Source organism: Vombatus ursinus, unplaced genomic scaffold, assembly GCF_900497805.2.
Source record: "Vombatus ursinus unplaced genomic scaffold, bare-nosed wombat genome assembly UNPS02009062.1, whole genome shotgun sequence".
NCBI classification, from domain to species: Eukaryota; Metazoa; Chordata; class Mammalia; order Diprotodontia; family Vombatidae; genus Vombatus; species Vombatus ursinus.
Genome location: NW_020948840.1, coordinates 13,338,312 through 13,357,554, shown reverse-complemented (window position 1 = coordinate 13,357,554; position 19,243 = coordinate 13,338,312). Strand labels below are relative to the sequence as shown.

At 35.6% G+C, this 19,243-nt stretch overlaps 1 protein-coding gene across 1 annotated transcript in view; it reads left to right on the top strand.

The window, feature by feature from the left end:
* SLC30A6 (solute carrier family 30 member 6) overlaps nucleotides 1-19,243 on the top strand; it is a 39,048-nt gene that overhangs the window by 13,052 nt on the left and 6,753 nt on the right. Inside the window, exons 5-12 of the mRNA XM_027850477.1 lie at nucleotides 2,531-2,596; nucleotides 7,897-7,977; nucleotides 12,144-12,179; nucleotides 13,627-13,721; nucleotides 15,607-15,655; nucleotides 16,061-16,180; nucleotides 17,376-17,478; nucleotides 18,409-18,456. Of these exons, the coding sequence (XP_027706278.1) occupies nucleotides 2,531-2,596; nucleotides 7,897-7,977; nucleotides 12,144-12,179; nucleotides 13,627-13,721; nucleotides 15,607-15,655; nucleotides 16,061-16,180; nucleotides 17,376-17,478; nucleotides 18,409-18,456 (598 nt within the window). The remainder of the gene's footprint in view (nucleotides 1-2,530; nucleotides 2,597-7,896; nucleotides 7,978-12,143; nucleotides 12,180-13,626; nucleotides 13,722-15,606; nucleotides 15,656-16,060; nucleotides 16,181-17,375; nucleotides 17,479-18,408; nucleotides 18,457-19,243) is intronic.

Here is a 19,243-nt window from a genome sequence, read left to right as displayed (position 1 = left end):
TGCCTAGTAGTGGGTATTTTGGGTCAGAGGTTTGGACAGATTAATCATTTCTTTTTTGCATGGTTCCAAATTATTTTCTAGAATTATTGTACTAATTCATAGCTCCACCAATAGTGTGCTAGCATCCCTGACTTCCTGCCAAGCCTTTACCGTCCTCTGATTTTGTCAGTAGTTCGTTACTAATAATTTAGTTGAAAAGAAAAAAAGACCAATTTTTATAAAATTGTAGACATGTTCTTTATGATAGTAAAAAAAAATGAAAAAACAAAATTCCCAACATTGAGAAAATGGTTACACTGACTTTGGTACATAATGCAATAGAATATTGTGTTACCATAAGGCATGACAAAAATAAAGCTTATACAGAAATATGGAAATATCTATATTGCAAGGTAAAAAAAAAAACAGGATTGTTGTACTTATGCTAAATATAGCTATATAACTCTCCAAAAAATTATTCACACTGTCCCTAAAAGTAACAAAAATGTACCCAATTTAGTGAGTATGTAGTTGTAGAAGTTCACCTACCTGACCACAACTTAAGAAAACCATTAAGAATCCTTCAAAAACAACCTTCTGATCAACATATATTAGAGGAAGGTCAATAGTAATTCGGGCAGCTAGGTGGTACAGTAGATACAGCACTGGGTTGAGATCAGGAAGGCTTACCTTCCTGAGTTCAAATCTAGCCTTAGACACTTAACTAGTTGTGTGATCCTGGGCAAGTCACTACTAACCTTGTTTGCCTCAGATGCTCATCTGTAAAATGAGCTGGAGGAGTAAATAGCAAACCACTCCAGTATCTTTACCAAGAAAACCCCAAATGAGGTCCTGAAGAGTTGGATTGTTAAATTCCTTTTGCTGAATAAAGCTAAAAATGCAATTCTCAACTAAAAACAAATTTTGGCCAAACTATATATTACTATTCAATTCAAAAACATCATTAAAGGAACTAGTATATTTTTCTCACCTTTTAAAATATTATCATTTTACCTTTGAAGATAATATTTATTCCATTTGCTTCAATCAATATGTTTTCTGACCCAACATGGTAGTTGAGTCACATTCCTTTCTGGTTGACTGAAGGAATCTGATTATTTTGTTGGTGAATAAAAATTGTTGCATATCCTGTTGATGAAGAATTTTTTACTGGTCCCCAAACTCCAAAGTCCATTATGTTTCTACAACGTCTGATGTCACAAAGTGATTGATGATTTATTACGTACTCTCCACAGGAACTTGTTACCAAAATCTCCAGTATACCAGAACAAAACATTGTTTTCCTCGTTGTCCCAAGATCAGTAGCAAATTCCTTGACAGGCTGCAATCTCCTTGGGGGTGCCACTTTCAGATAAATAAATCATATAAACAAAAATCCTCTTTTGATGTCCATAGCCTTTCATTACCTCCCCTGCCCCCTTTTGCTTTTCTTACATTTTATTCTGAGATCTAGTGACATTGGCCTCCTGGCCTTTCCTCCAACAAGACATCTCCCAGCTCTGGGCATTTTCACTGGCTGTCTTCCAGGCCTGGAATTTTCCCTCTCATGTCTCTTGGTTCCCTTCAAGTTTCAGCTAAAATCTCACCTTCTACAGGAAACCGTTCCTGAACCATCTTAAGTATAGTGACTTGCCTCTGTTGATCAGCTCCAGTTTATTCTCTTATGTCCCTTATTTGTACCTAATTGTTTGCATGTTGTTTCCCCGTTTAGACTGTGAGCTCCATGAGAGCAGAAACTGTTTTTTACCTTTCTTTGTATCCCCAGCACTTGGCACGGTACCTGACACATAACTGGTGCTTAATAAATGTTTATTGACTTTCTGGGACATAAACTTAATTAATGTGGACCTCTACAGGGGTAAGACCACCATTCTGTCAGGCCTGGTCACTCAAAGAAAATTTTTACCAGAAATTTGGTTGAAGGATAAAAATTAGACTTTGGAGCTGGGAAAAAAAGACAACAAAATGAATATAGCCCCTCTGAGGTAAATGGCCTAGGGCTTGTTTATGGCACTCTGCTATTCAAGGGATGGAACAATTACGCATGCATTACATTCCCCATGCAGAATGCTAATATAAAGAGGTATCCGTGTTCTAACTTTTAAGAACTGTTTTCATTATTGAGCATGTAAGTAAAAGATATTATTTTATGTTATTTTTCCTTACCTTAATATTATATATGTCATTTGTGAGATAAAATATGGTTTAATTAAAAAACTGAGTTAAGGATTTACACATCACTTCCATCTAAATGACTCTGTAAAATGTTATAATCTTATGGAAATGATCTGCTTAGTTTCTCTATAACTTGCCAATAGTTTTTATTCAATGCTTGAAAGTTATCCAAGAAAGATCTGAGCACACATTCAAAATAAAATAGTTAATAATCCTCTTAGAAGTGCTTATTATTAATTTACTATGGGCAGTCACAGAAACTTGTTAATTCTTAAAGCTGAGCTTTTTAAAATGTAGATCTTTAGCTTGAAATAGCTAACTTCTAATTAAATGTATTTTCTTTTTTTTAATTCAGTTTAGTGACATGTCTGATAAGCTACTGGGTAATGGTGAGGAAACCAAGTCCAGTGTACTCGTTTGGGTAAGTTTGAATAATGTCTTCTGCCAAGTGGTTAATTATAAAATAGATAAATATAATAAGCAGTTTAAAATGCTAGTCAGATAATTTCTTGAAGATAAATATTATAAACTTAGAGGACTGGTGAAAAAAATAAGGAGGAAAATACCTTTTGATGAAGATAATAGAATGATTTTTTTCTGAGAACTTGAAATTATAAGAAGTAAATTATATGAAAAAGAAGGAAATCTATATCTTGAACCTGGCCTCTTTGCCATTCCTCAAACAAGATACTCCATCCCTTAGCTCCAGGCATTTTCACTGGCTCTTATGCCTGCAGTGTGCTTCTTCATCTATACCTTGTGGCTTCCTTGGCTTCCTTCAGGTCCATGCTAAAAGCCCACCTTCTACAAAAAGCCTTTCCCAATCCCTCCTACTTCTATTTCCTTCTCTCTGTTAATTATTTCCTATTTTTCTTGTATAAAGCTTGCTTGTACATAGTTATTTGTGTGTTATCTTCCCCATTAGATTGTGAGCTCCTCAAGGGTAGGGACTGTCTTTTGCCTTTCTTTATATCCCCACTTCTTCGCAAAGCTCCTGGCACACTGTAAATAAACAATAAGCTTAACAAATGCTTTTTGACTCACTTACTGACTCACAAAGGATATTGTATCATTTAGTAATGGAAAACACAAAGGACCTTCACATGAGACTTGTCATTTCAGATGGTGTGATAAATGTGTCTTTTGGAGTTAATGCAATATAGGATGGCTAGATTCTTGGAATAGCAAGTGTAATAGCAATGGAGTCATACCGAAGTTGAATTTAATCTACTAGCTGTACTCATAGCTTTCTACTTTAACAAAGTGAGCTTGAAATAACTTAAACTTGAGCAGGAAGAGAACTATGCTCTCATAAAACAATGATACATGCCTTGGCAAAGAAAGAATATACTTTATTCAGAACAAGCATCTAACCGGAAGAACAGTAGAATGGCATTGTCTATGATAAAGATATCTGTGTTGAAATCTACAAAACTGAGTAGAAACATGGTAGAGAACATTGGAGTAATGACTTTTTTTTAAAGAGCAATAGAAGCAATATTGTTACAGAATTATACTGTGGACTACCGAACTAGATAGTAGATGTAGATAATGAATACTTCCCTTGTACCAGTTACAGATCTGACACAGAAGTTGTGATAGTGATGCAGAATTTCAAGCATCTGGACATCTGCTAGAAGTTTAATTCTGCCAAAAATAAGACATGGGCAAAATTTTCCTTTTTCTAGTTGAATTTTAGCTTTTCAGAAGGTAGAGGAGGCCATCAGAGGGACTTGCACTTCTTTATTTTTTTTTCTCTGACCAGAGGAGAAATCAACTCTTATATAGCACTTACTATGTACTAGGCACTATGCAAAGGACTTTACAAATATTATCTCATTTGATCCTTGAAATAACCCTTGGAAGTGGTGTTATTATTATCCTCATTTTACAGATGAGGAAACTGAGGCAAACAGAGATTACGTGAATTGCGTAGGGCCACACAGCTTATAAGTAGCAAGTATTAGGAAGACCAGTAGATGGATAAGCAGATCCCTCTTCTCCCCCTAACCCCCCATCAGAGTTGACAGGAAAAGTTAAGGATGTTTTCATCAAGATTGACCTCTTGATGTTGATGTTGCTTTATAGTTCAGATTAGCATTAAAATGCAAATCAGATGGTGTGGTGAGTGTGGAGTATAGTAGTGTAAATCTCCAGGGAAGGAATGAGAATTCACAAACAGAAAATCAGTGGTAAATTCTGTACTAATTTCTCACCCTCGTGCTATCTCTTGATTTTCTGGAAAGGTGGGAGATTCTTTTTTTGGTGGGGGAGTGTGAGGCAACTGAGGTTAAATGACTTGCCCAGAGTCACACAGCTAGTGAGTGTTATGTGTCTGAGGCTGGATTTGAAGTCACATCCTCCTGACTCCAGGGTGGGCGCTCTACCTTGCTGCCCCCGTGGGCAGGAGATTCTAACAGGTTCTTTGGGCTTGGTTTTGGGTTAGGCAAGGTATGATGTGTGTCTGTTTCACAAATGGAGTCTACCGTCTCACCTCTTTCCATAAATAGGGAGGATTGTGTTGCAAATGCCCAGAAAAGGGATTGTCTGGACAGAATTCTGATATTTCCTGATGGAACTAGAATAGCTTTGGCTCACTTAAAACCCAAAGAGGTTGTCATCTGTAATAGTGCCTAGATGTCCCTTTTTATTCCCATCTTTAGTGGAATAGGTTTGATGCCTTAGGAGCATGGATTATAGATTTAGAGTTGGAAAGGCTTTCAAAAGTCATCTATCTAGTCCGTCCCCAGGTAAATGAGGCCCAGAGAGATTGTGATTCGTCCAAGGTAATACAAGTTGTAAGTGGCAGAGTTGAGATTAGAAGCCAGGTCCTCTGAATCCAAATTTAGCATTGTTTTCTATTCTGCCCCTAGGATCTCTAATCATCTCAATTGTTTTTTCCTGGAACTTTCCCACAGTGGTTTTCCTCCTAAATCCAACTCTTGGCTATTTACTTACAAGGCCAAATTCCTCAGTGACTACCTTTCTCTGGTCCTTTCTGTGTGCTTTCTACATATTAGCCTCGTTCTTGTCTACTGTCCCATTTCTGAAGGCCAGAACTAGCTACTCAATACTTACTGGGTTTCTGCCTTTCTCTTTAAAGACTAAAAAGAGAAGAACAGTCATGGTTAAGAAATAAATAAAATTCATGACATGAGAGGATTAAGAGAAAATCTAACTTTAAGTGAGTTCAGATATTCAGATCTAAATGAAATTACTTCCTAGAATGTGAAAAAAAATTTGCAAGTATGATTTCAGAGCCATTCTCAGTAATCTTTGAGAAACCATGGAGAATAAGAGAGGTGCTGTAAGATCAGACAGGTACAGATTTTCAGAATGGGGGAAAAATGGATTCTGGAGACTATAAATATGATTCTGGGTGTGATAAAGACATAATTGTAGAAACTACAGATCAACTAAAGATGTGTTGCTGATGCCCAGCACAGTTGTAAAATATTATTATATGTATTGTGACTTTTAAAAAGAGTGCAACAATTACTAGTAGACAACTTGGGTTTAGTTAAGGAGAAAGCATGCCATAATAATTATTTCCCCCATTTTGATAGGATCGTTAAACTGGTAGATTAAGAGAAGGCCATAGACATAATTAACCATGATTTTAGTAAAAGAATTGAATCTCATTATAGCTTTGAGGATAAGATGAAACAGGAAGGAAATAATATTACATTTAATGTAAATTCACAATTGATTGAACAGACTAGTCAAAGAGTATTGACTCATGATTTCATAGTCTACCTGTATGGAAATCTCTAATGTTCCTGCAATAGGGCTTTATCCTGTTGTACATTTTTATCAGTAACTTGGACAAAGATATGGAAGGTACACATTTTTCAAGTGACACAAAGTTAAGATAGGTAGCTGATATAATAGATGAAAAGATCAAGATTCAAAATTATCTTGACACATTGGAACACTTGACTGAAACTAGCAAGATGACATTTAACACAATGGAATGTAAAATCCTGCATTTAGGTTGCCACATGAAGTATTGAACTCCGTGTCAGGGCAAGTATTTAAGCAGAAACTGGAGACCCATTTGACAAGAATGTTTTAGAAGGGATTTCTATATTAGGTGAGGTAAGCTAGATCACCTTTAAGGTCCCTTTTACCTATAATATGTGATTGTAAAGTCTGAATTGCTGATAGCAATTCAACTCAGAAATATACTTTTTTTAATTTTGTTTTTACTTTCAGTTCTAAATTCTCTCCCTCATCCACCTCCCCCATGCATTGAGAAGGCAAGAAATACAATACCCATTATACATATGAAATCATGCAAGACATATTTCTATATTAGCTATATTCTGGGAGATAAGTAAGAAAAATAAAGAAAAAAATATATGCTTCATTCTACACTCTGAATCTTATCAGTTCTCTGGAGATGGATAGCATTTTTCAGCATGAGTCTTTTGGAATTGTTATGCATCATTGGATTGATCAGAGTATCTAAGTCTTTTCACAGCTGGCTATCTTTACTCCATTGCTGTTATTCTGTACATTATTCTTCTGGTTCTGCTCACTTTTTTTGACATCAGTTCATATAAGTCTTCCCACATTTTTCTGAATCCATCCCCTTCAGCATTTCTGATAGCACAGTAGTATTCCAACACATTCATGTACTGTAGCTTGTTCAGCCATTCCCCAATTGATGAGCATCCCCTCTTTTCCAATTCTTTGACACTACAAAAAGAGCTGCTATAAATATTTTTCTGCATTTGGGTCCTTTTGCTTTTTCTTTCATCTCTTTGGAGTATAGACTTAGTAGCAATATTGCTTAGTTAAAGAGTATATATAGTTTTATAGCCCTTTTGAAGTCATTCTAAATTGTTCTCCAGAATTGTTGGACTAGTTCATAACTCTACCAGTAGCACATTATAGTATCTGTTTTCTCACATCCCCTTCAGCATTTGCCATTTTTCTCTTCTTTAAGGATATGATCGTTAAACCTTTTAATTTTGCAACATCAACAAAGAATACCACTATTCCTCAAAAGAACTAGACTACCATTAGTCTTACAAAAACACTATCATCCTCAAACAACTAGACTTCAAATGCTTGTCTCCTGCTCAACTTTAAAGCAAGATTTTAAAGACTAAGAGGAAGAAAACATACAGAGAGGACCATATTGTTGGAAGAAACCAGATTACTCTTGTTAAATTGTGTGTTGCCTTTATACTGGCTCTAAAAGCTGTCTGACATTCTGTACCTCTAATCTCTCTTAACTTATAGGGGTTCTAGTCTCTAGTTTGAAAAATGCCAACTTAGAGAAAATAATAGTTTAATTTGAAAGTGCATTTTTGTATCTGGTGTGATTTTATTTGTTTAGTCTTAAATACTGACTTGGAATCAGGAAATCTGGGTTCAAAACTTATTTCATACACTTACTAGCAATGTTACACTGGATGAATCATTTAACCACTATTTCTTCACCTGTAAAATGAAGGGATTGGTCTTAGATGTATAAATGCCAAAAATAAAGTTTTAAAAGAGAAGAGGGTGGCTATTTTAATTCATATTATATGCAGAATCCAGAAGATGATAAAATACATATTTACCCTATTGAAAAGAGTTGCTTTTTTCCTCTTGTATTTTTTTTATTGTTTCTCATTTCTATAAGAACAGTCTATTTTAGAGATGCTGAATGTGGGATTATATTTAACATTTGAAATGGAAGTAATAAGCCTAATTTTCTGATTTTAGGTTTGAAAGATTAGAAGTCTTGGCAGTATTTGCTTCCACAGTTCTGGCACAGTTGGGAGCTCTCTTTATATTAAAAGAAAGGTAAGTATATTCTATGAAAGTTTAATTCTGATTTCTAATACCTTTTTGAGGTATAGTTCTGCTTATGCCACCCTTTTAGAGTAGAGGCAGTGGTTACTTGTTAGCTATATATTTACAGTAATGTCACTATTGAATTACTAGGTACAGTGGTATATTGTATATCCATAAGAGCGTCATCTCCAAAAGAGATGGTGGGAGAAGGGAATTGCAAGTTAATCAAGTATAAAGTTAGTTAGAGAGGAAGGATACTAATGTGTAGAAGTTGGTGCTTGAATTGAGTCTTGAAGGAAGTTTAGGATTTTGTGAGGCAGGAGTGAGGAGGGAGTACATTCCAGGCATCAAGGATGTCTACCACAATGGCACTAAGACGGGAGATGGAGTGCTATGTGTAGGACAGTTTGGCTGGACTGTGAAGTGACAGAATTGGGGATAATGTATAATGAGGCTGAAAAGAAATGGGACCACATTATGTAGGTCTTTAAAACAGAAAAGTTTGTGGTTCATCCTAGCAGTAATAGAGAATTACTGGAGTTTATTGCGCAAGGGAATGACCTGATCAGATATGTGCTTAAGGAGACTCACTTTGGGAGCAGTGAGGAAGGTAGATTGTAATGGAGAAAGACTTGGGACAGAAAGGAATTAGCTGGTTATTGCAGTACTGCAGGCAAGATGTGTTGAGGACCTGAACCAAGCTGGTACCTTGTTAATAATGAAAAGGACATGGATGTAAGAGGTGTTACAGAGATAGAAATGGCAACATTTGGAAACTGATTGCATGTGTGGGTGAAGGAGAGTGAAAAATCGAGTTTAGCTCTGTAGCTATGAACCTGGAAGGCGGGAAGAATAATGGCACTCTCAACAGAAATAGGGACATTTAGGGGAAAGATAATGAGTTCCACTCTGTACATGTTAAATTTATGGTCTCTATAGGGCATCCTGTTTGAAATGTCTAATAGGCAATATGTATCTGGAACTTAAACTAAGGGATATGATTAGTAAAGAATTATATCTGTATATATCTATCTATGCGTACACATATATACACAATATGTATATACACACATACATATGTGTAGGTATACACATACATATGGATCAGTGAGTCATTTTCATAGAGAATACAGTTAATCATATGGGAGCTCATGAGATCTCAGAGAGTGTATAGAGAGAGAGGAGAAGAGGGCTGAGGACAAGGCCTTGGGAAAATACCCATAGTTAGGGGCCTATGGACGGTGAACCTGCAAAGGACCCTAAGAGGAGTGGTTAGACGGATAGGAGGAGAATCAAGACACAGTGGTGTTATGAAAACCCGAACTTCAGAAGTGAGGAAATAGAAGGACTGAGAAAAGGACATCAGATTTGGCAATGAAGATGATTGATTACTTAAAGCAGTTTTAGTTGAGTGTTTTACATATATTATTTCATTTGAATCTACTTTCTAATCTTATTCACATTGCTTTCCATCATGCAGTATATGTTTCAGGTAAATTGGGCAACTGTTAACTGTTCTCTCATTCCTTTTCATCTTCTGCCTTAAGGAATTAGCTCAAACCTTGCCTAAAATGTACTTCCTTTATATCTACATCTGTTGAAATCTTTCTCGTCCTTCATGGCTTATCTTAGATGCCACTTCCTCCATGAAGCCTATCTTAATTTCTTAGCAGAAGATGATCTCTCCTTCCAGCTGATAATGCTTTATATTTCTCCTTTTCCCCTATCACATTCTATTTCAAATTATACTGAAGTAGATTTTAAACTCCTTGAGGGTGGGGACTGTTGTTTTTTCATTTCTCTGTCCTCAGTACCTAGCATAGCCCATTCCTTTCACATATCACACAATCATAGCATTTCAGAGCTGGAACGGACATCAGCTGTCTAATGACTACACAACAGGGATTCCCCACACTAACATACTGACAAGTGATCATCCTTTCTCTGCTGCAAGACCCGGGGACTCTCCAGGTCATTCCCCTCTCAGAGGACTCTCATTGTGAGACATGAAGCCTCAATTGGCCTCTTTGCTTTCATCCATCACTCATTCTGCCCTCTAAGCCCTTCTACACAGGACAGCCCTTCATGTACTTGATAGCTAGCATGTTCATCCTGAGTCGTCTTTTTTCCTGGCTGAACATGCCCAGTTCCTTCAACTGATCCTTATGTAACATGGACTAAAGTCCTTTTTTCCTACCCTGGTTGACCTGTTCTAGATGCTCTCCAGTCTGTCACTGTCCTTAGACTGTGCTACTCAGAACTGAGCACAATAACCTAGGGGTTGTCACCACAGGCCAGAGCACAGCAGGACTATTAAGTTTCTTTATTCCTTACTCTTTTAACACAGCCCAAAGTTGAATTAGCTTTTTTGGCTGCCACGTTGCACTAGTGACGATAATTGAGCTCACTTATCACGGTCATCCAGGTTTTTGTTTGTTTGTTTGTTTTTTCCCAGAACAATGACAATCTAATTATCTTATGCTTATAAAGTTGTTGGTTTTTTTTTTTGTTACCTAAGTGCAAGACTTGACATTTATCTCTTTTGAGTTTCATCTTACTAGATTCAGCCCCCAAATTCTTTTGAATCCTAACTCTGTCATCTGGTATGCTAGCTGTCCAGCCTGTCTAGCATTATGTCTAGATGACATAAGATGCCTTATGTCATCTGAATATTTGATAAGTATATAATATCTGTATTTTTATCCAAGTCATTGGTAAAAATGTTAAAACAGCACAAAGCCAAGGCAGATCGCTGGGGTACTCCACTGGAGACCTCCTGCTGTGTTACATTGAACCATCAAAAACTACTCTTTGGTGGTGGTGGGATGGGGGCTTGCCATTCAACCAGGTGTGAATAATAAGCGCTTAACATTTGTGCAGTTGATTTGAATTGATCAGAATATTCAGATCCTCAGACTATTAGTTTTGGTCCCCAAAAGCATTAATTTTTTTTAATCCATTATTAAGTTAAACAGTCAGTCTCTAAGCTTATCATGTGCCGTGCATGTAGAAAGGCAAAAACAGTCTGTCTTTTTTTGGTATTGTTTTGTTTTTGGTGAGGCAGTTGGGGTTGTGACTTGCCCAGAGTCACACAGCTAGTGAGTGTTATGTGTCTGAGGCCAGATTTGAACTCAGGTCCTTCCTGAATCCAGCGCTGGTGCTCCATCTACTGTGCCACCTAGCTGCCCCCAAAAACGTTCTGTCTTGAAGACGCTCACCATCTACTGGGAGTGACAGCATGCAAACAGACATGAACAAACAAGATATAGACAGAATAAATTGGTAATCTAAGAGGGAAGGCATTATCATTAAAGGAGAATGAGTAAGGTTACTTGCAGAGGGTGAGATTTTAGTTGAAATTTAGAGGACTCCAGATTAGTGAAGGGGAGTAATATGGACCCTGGAAAGATAAGACAGAACCAGATTATAAAGGATTTTAAATGCCGAATAGAGGAGATTGATTAATTCTTAGTGTGGTATCTCAAACCCTGTTTCACTTTAAGTAGAAACTCATTTCAACAGAGAATTTTTCTTAATGCTATAACCCTAACCCTGGACTTTTTTAAAAGTCTCATTTGTTTTTTAATGTTTAAGTTTACATGCTCCTCCACTCAAACCTTACACTGATATCTCATTGTATCTTAGATATGACCATGGGCTATCAAGATTATACACTTTGAAAGTTCTTAGTGAGCTGGAAAGTCTTTCAATTTGAGCCCAGTGATGGACTGTATGTCTGACATCCAGAAACAGCCTAGGTTGGAGCGACTTGTCATCAGATTGGCCACAGCAACTCTCAAAGAACTTTTGCTTAGAGCAGTTGTGGTCTTCATTAGTTGGAGAAAAGCATCCACAGTGATGAAATCAGAAGTTATTAGTATATTTCATGGTTTAAAAATCAGATAATCAAGTTTACTAAGCCTAGGCCAAATCCATTTCTTGGTTATTTAGAAGTCTTTGGTAGAGGCCTTTAGTAGCAAATGAATCTGTGGATTAATTAGTTTCTCTATTCTATCCCTATTCTCCATTACTTCCAATATTCAAAAGTTAACTTTTATTGTGAGAGTTGGGGTAATTTTGTTTTATTAGGTTTGGATAGGTCAAACAAAATAATTTTTCTTTTGTAATAATTTATAGAATTTATTTAACAAAATCTATATAATTCCTTTCTTTAGTGTGGAACGTTTCTTGGAGCAGCCTGAGATACATACGTAAGATTATATTTTAATGTGTCATTTTTCATTTATTTACTTTTCATTTCAGTGTTTAATAAATATGTTTTAATAGATAACAATTGCTTTTTCTTCAGCTGAAGTTAAACATTTGTAAGTATGCTTTTTCAAAGTGCTTCAAAGACAAGATCCCAAAAGTAATTTTGTTCACTGGGCTGCCCCAGTGTTTTCTTCCTCAGCTTTATTTAGTTTCCTAGTCAGTGCCCTGAAAAGTTTGCAAGCAGTCCTAGATTATACTTCCCAGGATAGCACCACAAGCATCACTCCTTCATCCTTTCATTGTTAAATTGTGTGTGTGTGTGTGTGTGTGTGTGTGTGTAAATATACATACACACATTACAAATACATATACATGCATATATATGTATATATATATAAAACATTTAAAATTGTTATTATAAATTATGAAATAATTGGCATGAAGATTGTCCATGTCTACTCCAAACTAATCAAAGTATAACTTGTTCTGTATATTTACAGGGGGAACATTTATACAATTTGACTTTAAAAATGGATCTTTATAAAATACCATGAATGCCGAATATTCTTTTTCTATACTACTTGAGAGGCAGTGTGCAGTAGTAGATTAAATACTTGAACTTGTGTTCAGATCTTCTCTCTAACAATTACTGATTGTGTAGCCAAAGGCAAGTCTCTTAACTTCTGAGCCTTAATTAATTCATCTGTAAAACAGGGATGACAGACAACTAGGTGGTACAGTAGATAGAACACAAAGTCTGGAGTCAGGAAGACTGAGTTCGAATCTGGCCTTAGACCTTATTCATTGTGTGATCATGGGCAAGTCACTTAACCAAATTTGCTTTAGTTTCCTCATTTGTAAAATAAGCTGTAGAAGAAAATGGCAAACCACTGCAGTATCTTTGCCAAGAAAACCCTAATGGGGTCATGAAGATTTGGGCACAACTGAAACGAGTAAACAGCAAAATAGGGATGGTAATAGTACCCATAGTTCCTCTCTTATAGGGTTATTATGAGGCTCCAATGACATATTGTGTGTAAAGTACTTTTCAGAGTGCTTTATAAATGTCAGCTATTATTTTTATTATTGCTTAGGGTGAACAGAAGTATATGGTCCAATAGCTAGGACACCTGAGAGGGCTCTAAAAACCAAGTTCATACAGAATGCACACCATTTTGAGGTGGGGGGACGGATGAGATGGGGAAAAAATTTGAAACTCAAAGTATTGTGGAAGTGAATGTTGAAAACTAAAAATAAATAAATCAATTAAGACCAAGTTCAGGTTCTGGTTTTGACTCTTGAGTCATTGAAAGACAGCAAACAAATAAACCACTTTATCTCTCCATCTTTCTGTTTCTCCATCTTAAGGGTATAGATAATGATATATATCATGTGAAATATCATTTGTTGTTAAAGGAAAATAAACATGAATTTTTTTTCCTTTAGGGGACGATTATTAGTTGGTACTTTTGTGGCTCTCACATTCAACTTGTTTACAATGCTTTCTGTTAGGAATAAACCTTTCGCTTATGTCTCTGAAGGTATGTTTTTCATTTGCCATAATAAGTAAGAAAATTCATTTTTTAAAAATGAGCTTTTTTACCTTTATTGATTGCTCAATCTCCCTTGTAAAATGATATGTTTTTCTAATAGAAAACATGACATAGTGGAAAGAGAGTTGTCCTCAGAATCAAGAGGATCAGATTCAAGTCCGAGCTTTGATACATAGTAGCTTTGTGACTCTTGGCAAGTCTTTTAACTTCTCAGGACTCAAGCAACTTTCTGAGAATACAAATTGCAGAACGTATGTAAAAACTGAATTGGTAAAGGAAGTTTCCTCACTGTGACCTCCCTACACAAATGAAATGACAGTTTCAAGCCAAAGATTTTATTTTTCTTTCTGATAGCCTCATTATGCCTAAAATATTAATCACATACATCAAATATAAAAATGTGTTCTGAAGAGAAGAAAGGTAAAGAGCAATGATTCTTAACTTTTTTTATAGCAGTTTTAAAGCTCAAAACACAAAAAATGTTAATTCAGATCTGAATAATTCAATTATAGAGTAGGCTGAAGTATATTAATACCATCTGTAAAGGAAAAAAGGCTTTGCTAAGCAAATTAATAAGTAAACAGTCTTATAAAGGGAATGTTTAACCTTAAAAGAACCATATTTTGAGGCATTCTAATGTTTCTCTTTAAATGAAATAATTGAATTAATTACAGATAATTTTAATCCAGTTAAAACAAGTCCAAGAGGACATCTATTGGGCAATACTTTATAAGTGCATATAGTTGGAAATAACAAAACTTTCTTTCAGAATATTTTGCAAGTCAGATGTTTTCTTGATTCAGACTAGGTGTCACTTTGGTGCTCCAGTTAATAAGGTTTAATTAAGAAACCTCAATATTTTGGGATCCTTCAACCCAAGAAAGGGCCCATAGCCAATGGATGGATAGAAGTGGTAGTAGGAGGTGAAGTGGGTGGTTAGGCGGAGCCGGTCATGGCATGTCAGGGAACTTGAGATATTCAAGGAGAGCTGTGTACTAAGACAGACATTCTTAATCTAAAGTCTGTTAACTTTTTTTTTATCTTGGTAACTAAATTACAATATATTAGGTTTCTTTTTTAATCCTATATATTTTATGCATTTAAAAACATGATTCTGAGAAGGGGTTCATAAATTTGACCAGACTGCCTTAAAGTGTCTGTGACACACAAAAAAGTTAAGCACCCTTGTAGTAGGTCTTAAAACTTTGCAAAGTAGGGTAACCTGGAGAACACAGATGCTTGAAGTTCTCATTTCAGCTCAAACAGTTTTATAAGTTACATCATATTTATTTTAATCTAGAATTTGGGGACTAATGGTCCAGAAAATAAAGGATAAAATTTGAGATGAACATATTAGTGACATGTAGAAATTTGAATGAAATAATCTAGAAAGTTTCACTGAAATAGATTTATATAGAGCACTGTACTATATATGCACCTTAGTTCTTTCAAGCCAACTGGTTACAGTATATTGGAGCAAATGAGATTTTTGACTAAATGGCCTACAATTCTGTTCAATTTAACAAGCATTTATTAAGCCCCTGTTGTTCAAAAGGCTTTGTGCTAGGTGTTGGAGGATATAAAGACAAAAATAAAAAGTATTCCCTGCCCTCAGGAGCCAATTGTCTACTTTGGGAGTACACCATGAAAACAAATGGAGGGAAGAAAGCATTAACAACTGGAACAGGGAAGTGTGCTTGTAGGTGACACATGCAAAAGAGAAAGCTCTCCAAGGAATCTTATCAGAAGTACTTCTGCATATGACTTTGCCCAATATTCATTAAACTTATCTAAAAGTTAAGGAAATTAGGAATGTTGTTGAATTGTTCTCCCTAGATGTCATGTTAATAATAAAATCTCTTATTTTATGTAGCTGCTACTACTAGTTGGCTTCAGGAACATGTTGCTGATCTTAGTAGAAGGTGAGCTTGAATGAGGTTTGCTTATAATTTGATTAAACAATAATACATAATTTTTAAAAGTACAAGAAATTAATCTCTGTTCAGAAATTACAAATTAAAGTATTCATTCTCTAAGTACATAGCATAGAAGGTGGCTTCTTATTCTAACATAACTTTTCTTCTTATATGCTTTTTGTTGGTATGTTCGTATGTTTGTTAAATTTGTTGAATAAGCCTAAGTTCCAGAGATAAAATACAAAAAAAAAAAAATCCAGTAGACCTTTGCCAGTTATTAAGTTTTGTCCCAAAGTTTTCCTTCTATAAAAACAAGATAAATGATGTATTACTGAAATGCAGTTCATTTCTTTGTAAATGTTCAGCAGAATATTATTAAAAAATTCTACTTTGGTTTGTTTTTCCTTGCAGTTTGTGTGGAATCATTCCTGGGCTTAGCAGTATATTCCTGCCTCGAATGAATCCTTTTGTCTTGATCGATCTTGCTGGAGCTTTTGCTCTTTGTATTACATATATGTTAATTGAAATAAAGTAAGTATTTTTCTTACTCCTATTAGTACTAACAACTACTCTGTGGACCTGACTTATAAGGGAGCCAAAGCAATGTACGCCTGGATCAGAAATCAGGAAACCTGGGTTTTAGTTCAACTGAGTCACTAACATGCTGCTTTGACTCAGTCAAGTTGTTTAACTTCTCTAGGCCTCAGCTACCCCATGGTTAAAATGAGAAAGTGGGAACTGATAACCACTAAGATTCCTTCCACTTAAATATCTCAAGATTTTTATGATTAGTAAAAATACTGAAAGTTAATCTTTTTGTGAGCTATCACCAGAAAAACAGAACAAATTAATGTGGGAACGATTTAAGGAAATGAAACACCCAACTATTTGCTTTAAATTATTAATACCCACCTTGCTTCTACACATACATGGTAGCTATTGCTATTAGAATAATATCGCTTTATCGCTAATAAAGCCTGCCTTATTTTAGGGCACTAATTACAAGAGAATACTTCATATACTGAAAAGCACTTAGGAAAGGAGTATGTATGAGAAGCCTATGACTTTGGAGCATTGAACCATCTCATAATGCAGCTTCTGAACAAATCAAACCATTGGTGGAATTTTGTGCTCTTAAGCAGAAAAGCCTTTATCTATAAAGTACTAGAGAACTCACCCCCTTCCCCATCTTTCAGGGAGTTCTAAACTTTCACAGTACCTATCAAGAAGTTAGTATTTCTGTAGCAAATTGAATGAACCCTTAAAATTCCATTTGTTTACACAAAATAAGCTGTTTTTGCTTCAGAGATGTAAGAATTAAAATAGATATGTTTGACAAGGAAATTAACTATTATTAATATCATTGGTATAACATGAACTTCCACATTATCTCTTGCTTGATGTGGTAATTTCCTTGTAATGCTGATATCCTGCGCTTAGGTTTATTATTACCTAATGTAACAGTTGTTGTAAAAAAAACCTTATTTGTCTACATACCTGCTTGTATGTACATTATGTCGGTAGCTTATTTTTTAAACGGTTTAAAGACTCAACTGTAGTGGAAAAATTTATCTTCAAAAACTGGGAATTCTTTAGGTCTTTTCCATTCCTGATATTGACCAGTTTTAATAATACCATGCATTTTGAGGATTGGTCACAAGTAGCTTGAATTACAAGGTGGTTTAAGGAACCTTCATTTACTTTTGGCATTATTTTCTCATTTCAGTAATTATTTTGCTGTAGACACTGCTTCCGCCATAGCTATTGCTCTGATGACAGTTGGTACTATGTATCCAATGAGTGTATATAGTGGGAAGGTGTTACTCCAGGTAAGGAAAGTTTTCTTAGGTTATTTCTTCTCTAAACTTGCCTGCTTGGTATGATTCTTGTTTTCCTAATTTTTTTTCACCTAATGGACAAACTACATAATTACACACTTTTAAGTTACTAGAGAACTCATTATAACTTGGCACCTAGATTTAGGTTTAGGCACTAAAATGAAATCATTTCTCCTAAAATGTGATATCGGGATACAGTGAAAGCTCATAGCTGACTGATAATGGATAGAGTGTTAGTCCTCTATTTGTAATGTATGACAAAACCAAGTTAGTGAGGTTATTTCCCTATACTGAATCATATTAAATGAAAAAGAAGTGTGGCTTCTCATTTTTACTTATTTATGTATACACAGTGTAGAATTCATAATCTCTAGCTACAGAAAATGAATCTTTTAGTCTTACTGAACCAAAACAACAGATTTCTTTTGCTACAGACTTTACATTTGAATTTCTATTCACTAATTGCCCTGACCCTCATGGTCAGGATAATTAGGCTGGTACCAGGGTAACTGTCAGGCTGGTCAGGCAGGATTATCTCCAGGAGTAGAACAAGCACTTCTGCCTCTCCCCTTCTCCCCATTTTCCCCAAATACACATGATAATACTTCCAGAAGCAGGGAAAGTGACACTTTTATAACCACTTTCATCTAGACATTCATTTAGGTTGATGGGCAGAGGGCCCCAACAAATGAACTAATTTGAGTATGGGCAGATAGCCTCAGGAATTTGTATTATAGAACTCTAGAATCTTTTAGCCTTACTTCCCTGTCTTGTCTCCAAATTTGATAGTTATTCTTCTTGCAACCTCAGAGGTGACACTTTGTATGCTATGTAACCAAATTCTTATAGTTTCTAAGTCATTGATTCAACTAGTCGTCTGTCATATAATGGTCCTAATTTATTGTTATTTTCTTCTCCTAGACTACCCCACCTCATGTTATTGGGCAATTGGATAAACTTATCAGAGAGGTAATAATAACTGATGTTTAAATGGGTTACTTAGTAAAATCACCAATATTGTGAAATTTTGGTTAAGGAGTAGGTGTGAATAACATTCTATTAGACTTCAGGTAGGATTGACCCAAAATTCTGTTGACTTCAGGTAGGATTGATGTATTTCCTGCTCTCTGGAAGTTTATAATCATTTCAATAATGTAGCCTAGATGAGAGTAACAACATGGTAACAAAAGGCAGATAAGTGAGAGGAATTATCAACACCAGCCAGTGAATTTACCAAAGACAGGTACTGGAGTAGTTAAAGTGGCATACCTTGTTTCAACTGCTTTTCACTTGTCTCTGTCGCAGTCATCCTTTGGAACATTACCTGGGCTTCAATGACCCCTGTACTCATTGTGTAGCATCTACAACTCTTTTTCCAAACTAGCATTGTGATCAATCCCAGAGCTCTGGTTAATGAGGGAAGGGCTTTACTACTTCAAAGCTTTGAGTTCTGGATTTCTACCTCACTATTATCTAATTTTATAAATCTCTAGCGATAAGAGACCATACCTGTGATTTGATCAGTATAGGGAAGTTCTTCTATCGATTCAAAGTGACACCTCTGCAACCTACAGTCTTAGAGAGCTGCATAGAGCACTGAGATATTAAGTGATTTGCTCAACTTTGTAGAACTAGTATATGTCAAAGACTTGAACCCAGATCTTCCTGGCTTTAAAGCTAAATCCTTATTCACTACTGCCTTATAAAAACTCACTAATTATAATAAATTCATTAATGTCAGTTGCTGGAAGCATAA